Raw genomic sequence first — 9,070 nt, 5'->3', positions numbered from 1 at the left:
CTCCTAAGGCAAAAGTGGCGCACACACACCATGATTTACTCACATGGAAAAATACATCAATAAGTTCACAATACTAAAACAATGTTGACGACTCAATAGTAATTCAATCATGTCCTTAATTTGTACACGCTTATACTAATATTATGTCATTGACATAAAGGATTTAATTATGCTAGTATTGTAAACCTTAGACATGCAATTTCATAATTCATATTCTAAGTCTTCAAAACTACAATGGCCTTTGCAATGATAAGTTCACAATGTGAATGAAACTATGCTACTGCAAAATTGTCAACATAGTAAATCCATTCATGCTAATATATAGTGAGTTTCAAATCCTTAATCACACAACAACATAGTATCAATTTCATAACTAATTCATTGGCAAGAATCATGTAAATAGTCTATAGTTACACTATAAAAAATCACTAGATTTTAATTCTCCACCAAATGAAATAACACCTACACAAGAAGTAAATCACATACAAGCCTTGAATAATATGAAACCCTAGGTTAGTTACATACAATATTCATCTATATGCAACCCTAGGATTTAAATAACATGCATACAATGTATATTAACCTCAAATAACAAATTAAAACACTAAGGGTATAAACATAAAACACCCCCTACCTCACTAGAGAATTATATCTCTAGAAACCAAGGAAAGTGGAAACAAAAATGGAAACCAAAACAAGGTGTGGTGGACAATGGAGTGAGGAAGCTTTTGTCTTCCAAGAGCAAGACCAAAAGGTTAAAGGAAGGTGCTTGAAATCAAGGTATGAAGGCTAAGTTTTTCAAGCTTCAATGGGGCTAAGTGAGAGCAAGGTGGAAGATGATGAACTTTACTAGAAAATCCATTAACTAAATGAATGGTTAGTCAGAAATATTATACTGACACTACCTCTCTCACACACACATACATCACATCCCTCCATTTTTCGTGATCTTAGGCCTCCTCACAAGGCTTAATCTACACCTTACACTTGTCGTCATCTCATGCTTCCAAGTGTTCCAACCAAAAGTCAACAAATGGTCCAAGGAAAAAATGACACTTGTCACACTTTTCAAAAATTACAAAATGGTCCCTCTTCTAAATATCTCACAAAAATAATTGCAAAAAGGTCCATAAGACAACATATCTCAAAAAGCTAATTACACAAAGTACCCAAAAAAATGAAAATATTTTCGAAGAAACTATGCATTCATACCCCCAAGAATTTAAATTAAACAAGCATGCTTTTCTACACAATTAAACTATGCATCGACAATGAAATAAAATAATGTGAATGCATGTGGTGTCGAAAACCAAGTCCGGACACCAAAACCTACCTCGAGTCCTACGAAACCCTAAGGTAACACAAAAAAGAATTAAAAAAATATTTAAAAAAATAAATAATTAAACAAAAAAAAAATTGAATAACAGAAAAGGGAAAAAAATGACACGGTCATCACACCCTCACAAGAAAGCCCTATCTGCAAAGATTCATGTGCTTGCGAGTGGTAACATCTAAAGTTTTACAACATACAACAAGATATTTAGTGATTGGAATAGAATTAATTAGGATTTCCTAAATATATACCTAATTTATTGAATACAAAATAAAGTATAAAAACAAAATTGTAATTTATTACTATAAACATGACGGTGCGGGTGACCTTTCCCCATCCCACTCCATAATTAACTACGCGGGTTTTCAATCATAACCCTCATCCCCGTCCCCAAAACCATTTAACCACCGCCATAACCATTCTAAACGGGCGGGATGGGGTATTTTGTCATCCCTACATGTGACATTCTTTTTCCGTTGTCAAGGCTTTGTTCCACTATATTATTATTATTATGATTATTATTATTATTTTGGTAAAGATTTAACTTAAGTCATATAAAGCGAGAACGAATTTGAGAGCGGGAGCGTGAGAGTTGCAGAATTAAGTCATAAGTTGTGAAAATTTGAGCGTAAGTGCGCGCAAACCATGAGAACGGAAACACGTTCGGAGCGTAAGAGCAATACCTGTTGAGAAGGATTGTGTGACTTAGGGTTTAACTTGAGACTTTAACTCATTCGATACCATTCTAAAGTACAGGTAGCTATTGAATACGTCGGGTGTTGGTATGTTTAACCAATGACAATGTATCATTTAAAAAAAGGTTTGTCTACTTATTTGTAAAATTACTCGAAACGAGATAATATGTTATATTTAATTGGTTGACTATAATTAGTACATGGCGTGTATGATACATCTAATATTTACTCTTAAAATACATATGTTACTCTAATTTTATTACGGTGGTCATGCAAGAGTAAATGAGAAAATGTTGTAAATTCTACAATTTTGTTATACGTACATGCATTATTACAGTGATAGACAACCATCAAAACCTCCCACCTCTTGGATTTGCTCATTTTAAAGATTGTGTGCGACTTTTTTCTTTCGTTATTGCAAGCCAACAAAAGAACTGTTGATAACATAAATGGAAAAAGTTTGAAGGACCAATTTTCTCTGCATTATGTTATTTTGAATCTCTGTATTCTTTTGCATTTGATAACACATCAAACATTATTTTCTTTTGCTAATTCAACCCCCATTGAGTCAATTGACTGTAGCTTGTCCTGAGCTCAAATATATATAAGTATTAAATATATAGTAGTATTTTTTTCTTTTTTTTGACTGGCGTGGGGTTGCTTGAGCTCATTCATGAGCTGGATCCACACTCAACGGAGAGACCCACTCTCGAATAAGAAAGAATATAGCAAAAATAAGTTAAACCCGCAACAAAGTGCAGAAAGTGAACTTCTTCTAGCACCGAACCATGTCTTCAATCTCATATACTACAAAATTAGAGCATATAAATTGCCCTTTCTCTATCTCTCTCTAAATTCCTCCTCAATATTTGGGTATCTCTGTTGTATGTTCGTTGGATTTCTTGATTTGGGTATCTTCCTCTGCTTGTAAAACTCAGGATATAGTTCAGATTATTTTATTCTGGGAGTGGATATATACTTATATATATATATATATATATATATATATGTATATATTATATGTATAGATACACATATATGTTGTTGTTAGGCTGAAATTCGAAAAGATGAATCTGGGTGGTCACGCAGCGAAATCGATCTCCATGGGTTGTTCAAGTATGACTTTGAAATCCGGAGATGGGGCTTCCGACCAGTTTCCGGCGGGTCTTCGGGTACTTGTTGTTGACGATGACCCGACTTGTCTCAAGATCTTAGAGAAGATGCTTCGGTACTGCCTCTACGAAGGTATATATATACATGCATACATACACATATGTATAACCTTGAATATTGAAACTTTCTTGAATGGTTGGCTATTTGAGTTATCTATAGTTGTTTTTTTTGTTTTGATTTATGTTATTAAGAAAAATATGTGTATATGTTCTGCTTTCTCTTTAATTTTGCTGATTATGATATATGATAATCTGGGTGTACATTTTTTTGGGTCTCCTCTGTTTAATACTTGAGATTTTGTTTATAGGATTAGGAACCTGTGGTAGATAAAAGAAATTGGGGAAACCCACTGAGATTTGGGTAAAATATTACATCATTTTTGTTTTCTAAGCTTTGATTTTGTTCAGATTTAGAAATGGATTATGTTAAATTGTGCAATATGGTGTCAAAAGTATCTTCTGTAACAAATTCTAATGCCTCTAAAGTTGTTCAACTTCATTTAGGTGTCAATTTAATTTTTTCAATTCTTTTATATTAGAGAAGTTCTATTTTCAACTTTCAGTCTTTCATGGATAGAAAGCCCATTTTCCAATTGCTGCGGTTAATACATTTAATCTAGAGAGGTGAGGTGTTAATTTGTTTAATCTAGAGAGAGTTGAGGGGCCTGTAATCTTGTGATTTATTGGATAATTGATTCAATGTTTCTGGTGTTTTTAGTAACCAAATGTAATCGGGCAGAGATTGCGTTATCTTTCTTACGAGAGAACAGAAATGGGTTTGATATTGTTATAAGTGACGTCCACATGCCTGACATGAATGGGTTCAAACTCCTTGAGCACATTGGGCTGGAAATGGACCTGCCTGTTATCAGTAAGTGCCTTGTTTCAATCATTTCAGATGATGTTAAACTTCATTTATAGCATATATATTTTGTATCTATTTAGATTTTGATCTGATTTTTGTGATTGTACAATTTACAGTGATGTCTGCGGATGATAGTAAAGATGTTGTCATGAAGGGTGTTACTCATGGTGCATGTGATTATCTGATCAAACCAGTTCGAATGGAGGCGCTGAAGAACATATGGCAGCATGTGGTACGGAAGAAGAAGCATGAGTGGAAAGATTTTGAGCAGTCAGGAAGCATGGAAGATGGAGAACGGCAACCAAAGCCATCTGAAGATGTAGATTACTCGTCGTCAGTAAATGAAGGGAATTGGAGTAACTCGAAGAGGAGGAAGGATGAGGACGATGAAGTAGATGAGAGGGATGATACATCCGCATTAAAGAAACAGCGGGTGGTTTGGTCTGTAGAACTCCATCAAGAGTTTGTGGCAGCTGTAAATCAACTTGGCATTGACAGTATGGATCTTTACCCATTTCTCTCTATTTTCCTTTGACGAATCATTGTGTATTTCATTCTATTTTCTTTTTGTTTTCTGCTTGTTACTCATACATAGCCATCCCATACTGTTTTCTAAATACAATTTTTGGAGTGCTATGTCTATTTGACTGTTGTACTAGTGATGATCCTGAAGATTGTGGGTACTCATTTTCAAAGTTTTTTTAAGACCCACAGAATGGTATTTTACGTGACCTTTGTTGGACTTGACTCTAGGGATGTGTATTACATGTTTGTACTTGACATTTGGATATTGATTTGGGTTGTGAACTACATGCTTCTTCGGACATGCACCTAGCAAGCATCTTCAGTAATTCAATATAAAACTCTCATTATGCTCTTTTTGTCGCATTATTGTTTCAAAAGGAGTGACGCGTCCATGCTGAACAATCAAAGTTTACATCAAATTAAAAACATCATTTCTTCTTAAAAGGTGAAAGAATAATATCAACATATATAAATTTTTGGCACCATCGCCATGTCTCTGCGTTTTTGGATTTCCATAAGCATTTTGCTTAGACACTTACCACGCTCAACACGTGTATCAAAATTCATGTAGCCTAATAGTATTGCTTTCCATCAATATGTCTATTCTTCTTTTTTGAGAAGGGAACAAATTTATTTAAAAAGGAAATAGGCTGCAACAGAGGAAGAGGTGTTGTCCAAAGTATTAAACAGGTCCTAGGAAACTCCTCTAGATCTAAAGTAACTTGTTCAGTTAGAGAATTGGCTTCACAATGTTTAGACCTTGATGTCAACCTAAAAATACACTCCATTGATTCAAAAATGTCAAAAGATCATATTAATCCATCCCTATTAATATCGCTTTAATCCACTTGAAGGTAATTGCTCTATCGTCTTTCAAGTTTGATTGGAGAATGATTGCTTTTCTAGTTTTTTTCTCCTTGCTGAATAGCACTTAATCCCCAGAGAAACGCCCTTCTAATGTGGAAATATGGGGAATGTTGTTTACTATCATTATCAATAATATCATTATATATGTCATCTCATTCCATGCGAGGAGCCATTGCTTGGTATAATAGTAAACGTCCATACAGGTTTTAGTCTGAGAGACAACCACTTCATGTAAACAATGTCGGAGTTTAGGTCTGTTACCTGCAAACAACTGGTAGTTTAGCTTGGATTTATTTGAGAACTGCTGTATGAATCACATCCTATGTTGGGCTGTAAGATATGCACTTCTACTGCTTGATAATTGATTTTTGTTATTTTAAATTGAAACATTTATGTGGATTTGATTTTTTTTAATTATAGTTATTCAACAAAAATTATAATGTTCTGTATTGTTCCATTTGTATTGGATGCTCCAAAGGGACAACAAAAAATAGCATTCATTTATATTTCCAATATGATCTTGTTTTGCTCATGATTTTAAATCTGATGTTTGAATACAGAGGCTGTTCCCAAGAAAATTCTTGAGTTGATGAATGTTCCTAGGCTAACTAGAGAAAATGTTGCTAGCCACCTTCAGGTATGGTGCTGTTTTCTCAAGGAAGAACATTTTGTAGGGAAAACCTTAATTTATTACGGGTTCATTCATCTATTACACATTTTTTTTCCTTTGTGGGTTGTATGTGATGTTAACTGTCACGTACGGACACCTTACACCCAAACCCCGCACCAGGGAAGGAAAAAAAAAAAATTAAAAATAAAAAAATAAAACTGGGGGTGGGGGGAGGGGAAGCTCTTCTTCTAGCAGGTCTCACCACTACAGCTATTTGGTGCAGAAATATCGCCTCTATCTCAGAAGGCTAACCGGGGTATCACAGCATCAGAGTGGACTCATTAACTCTTTCATGGGAGCCCCAGAAGTAGCGTTTGGGTCCACTTCTTCACTTAATGGGCTTGATCTTCAAGCTCTAGCTGCCACCGGTCAACTCCCAGCACAAAGTCTTGCCACTCTCCAGGCAGCACTTGGTAGGTCCAGCACTAAATCTGGCATATCCATGCCCCTTATTGAACAAAGAAACCTTTTTAGCTTTGAAAATCCAAAGTTAAGATTTGGAGAGGGGCAACAACAACTGGGCAATAGTAGTAAGCAAATGAACTTACTTCATGGAATCCCAACCACCATGGAGCCAAAACAGCTTGCCAGCTTGCACCAATCTGCACAGTCCTTCAGGGGCATGAATATGCAAGTCAACGCCCAGGGAAGCCAGAGTAGTTCTTTACAGGTGCATATGTCTCAACCTCAGTCAGGGGCACAGAGAGCGAGTGAAACTAATGGCGGTCAAATTTCAAGGCTCCAGTCATCAATAATACATCCTATTTTGTCAAATGGAATTGCCACTGGGGTTCTGGCAAGAAATGGAACAGTTGACAATGTAAGAGGGGCGATGTACAGTTCGGTTTCCCAAGCCTCTTCAGTGGTAGATTTCTCGGTGGACCAAAACACTGATTTGCCAGGGAATAGTTTTCTTCTTGGGAATAATTCAGGGATGTCCATTCTCACATCTAAAGGAGTGCTCCAAGAGGAGGTTAACTCAGAAATGAAAGGATCGGGAGGACTTGTTCCAAATTATGATGCATTTAGTGAGCTGCATCAGCATAAAATCCAAGATTGGGTGTTACAGAATGTTGGTTTGACCTTTGATGCGTCCCAACATGTGAACATACAAGGAAGCCTGGATATCCACCCATCAGTTTTGGTACACCAAAGCTTTTCTTCCGGTCAAAAAAGTGATCAGAGCGGGAATGCATCTATTGGCAAGGGAATGCTCTCAGCAGGAGAAGAAAGTGGACAGTGGAATGCTGCACTAAATATGGGGCAGCCACTTAACCCACGTCTTGGTAACAGTTCACTAAGGGTTAAGGCTGAAAATTTTACTGATATGAGCCGTCAGAGTATCCTATTGTCTGAACAGTTCGGTCAGGAAGACCTTATGAGTGCACTTCTCAGGCAGGTTAGTTTTCTAGCTCTGAGTCCTTGTTCGGTTTGGTTTTTTTCGATTGTATTTAAATTATGAGTTCAGGGGATAAATAGGGCATTAATTTACTCATTGCAAAGTTTCTTTTTCCTCTTACCTAACAGCAAGAAGGCATTGGACCGGTAGCAAATGAGTTTGGATTTGATGGGTATACCTTAGATACTCTTCCTGCGTAGTAGAATAAGCTCCATGATTCATGCTCCATCCTCATTTTGATTGCAGTTTCTGGTGTGTATAGTTTGCTATTAGAGCTGAACTCAACTCATCCTTCTGCAATCAAAGGGTAAAGATTCGGTTTCATGTTTACTTTATGATATACAGGATCTCGATTTCATTTTTCTGCATCTTCCGGCTGTGATTAGCTTGTTGTGCTTGTTCTTGTTCGAGTTTTTAAAGACGGAACGGGAATCCAGAATCATTTGAATTGGAAGTTGATGCAGGAACATGTAACATATGACTCCATGATGTGGCAAGGCATACATGCGAAGTTTTGACTGATTTTGGTAGGTGAATTTTAGGTGCCGCTTGCGAAGCTGTATTGATGGTGGGCTTTAGGTCTTTCGAACTCTAATAACACGAATTATTGTTCTTTTAGGAGTTCGACTGTGATGTACATACAGACTTCATTTGATTCTTCAAGACACAAGTCTTGCTAGGCTATTTAAGGCTTTTTCCTTGTACTTTGAATAATTTAAGTTGTTATTTGTGATTTATTAGCTTTGTTGACAACCACCTCTTTTACAAGTTGTAATGTACTCCTTTTTGTTTTTATGCTGCACTATACATTTATATGACCTGTAAATTTAAAGCCAATTTGAATGCAATATAGTGCGAAGATGATGCATTCCCACAAGCTCCTTGTTTTTTTTTTGTGAGAAACTCATGAATTCATTTATTCCTTAAATGACCACTTTGGAAGGTAGAGGAAATATTATTGGACTAATGTTCTTGAATTTTTTGTGGTAATTGAAAAAGGTAAATTATACCGACTTTCATGAGGTTTGGACAAATTATACATGGGTACAGTGTTTATTACTTTGATATCTCTTAAACCCATTTGCCGGATGGTAATTTTGAGTATGAAAAGTCAGTAATGCTTTGATTTTCATACAAGGAAATGTCATGACTTTTATATAAGGAAAGAGTAAAATTGTCATTTTATAAAATTTAGTTGGCATGAAAGAAAATGTTAGTCAATGTCAAGCACGCACATCAAATCTGAAAAATAGTCAAAGTAGTAATAAAAATTCTACCAAATGTTATTTGTCCAAACGGTTACTATAATTTATCCATTAAAATAATGTTAGGGCGAGTTGGGTTTGCAAACTTAGACAGAAGCCCTTGGTGGGCCTAAAAAGCAAGGCCCTTAAGCAAAAGGACTGAAGATGTGTTAGCCCCCTACATTTTATAGATGGTTGTTCAAAGCTGTGGAAGTTAATTCATTTGAATTTTGAGGGAAAAAAATAAAAAATTATCAATTAGGAAGGGTTTGGCCACTTGCCGCAGAAGACTCATAAAAT

General features: G+C 35.9%; 1 protein-coding gene across 2 annotated transcripts; it reads left to right on the top strand.

The window, feature by feature from the left end:
• Positions 1-2,640: 2,640 nt before the first annotated feature.
• On the top strand, positions 2,641-8,319 carry LOC132293616 (two-component response regulator ARR2-like). 2 transcript variants are annotated; one of them, XR_009477867.1, is made up of 7 exons: positions 2,641-3,273; positions 3,919-4,071; positions 4,182-4,562; positions 6,018-6,094; positions 6,351-7,526; positions 7,655-7,778; positions 7,872-8,319. XR_009477867.1 is itself a non-coding variant. In XM_059791160.1 (6 exons), the coding sequence occupies exons 1-6, from the start codon at positions 3,096-3,098 to the stop codon at positions 7,724-7,726; spliced, it is 2,037 nt and encodes a 678-aa protein (XP_059647143.1). In that variant the 5' UTR covers positions 2,642-3,095; the 3' UTR covers positions 7,727-8,319. The 2 variants fall into 2 exon arrangements, 1 of the variants encoding a protein (XP_059647143.1); XM_059791160.1 differs by having other exon boundaries at positions 2,642-3,273; positions 7,655-8,319.
• Positions 8,320-9,070: the final 751 nt, after the last annotated feature.

Source organism: Cornus florida, unplaced genomic scaffold, assembly GCF_030987335.1.
Source record: "Cornus florida cultivar Cherokee Brave unplaced genomic scaffold, ASM3098733v1 CherokeeBrave_3.0.0_Hap2_Chr01, whole genome shotgun sequence".
Lineage (NCBI taxonomy): Eukaryota > Viridiplantae > Streptophyta > Magnoliopsida > Cornales > Cornaceae > Cornus > Cornus florida.
Note: the sequence above shows the minus strand (reverse complement) of the source record. Positions and strands in the feature narration are given on the sequence as shown.

Coding starts and splice junctions, on each gene's coding strand:
- LOC132293616 (XM_059791160.1), top strand. CDS start 3,096: ATGAATCTGGGTGGTCACGCAGCGAAATCGATCTCCATGGGTTGTTCA. Junction 3,274..3,918: donor TCGGTACTGCCTCTACGAAG/GTATATATATAC, acceptor TGGTGTTTTTAG/TAACCAAATGTAATCGGGCA. Junction 6,095..6,350: donor ATGTTGCTAGCCACCTTCAG/GTATGGTGCTGT, acceptor TATTTGGTGCAG/AAATATCGCCTCTATCTCAG.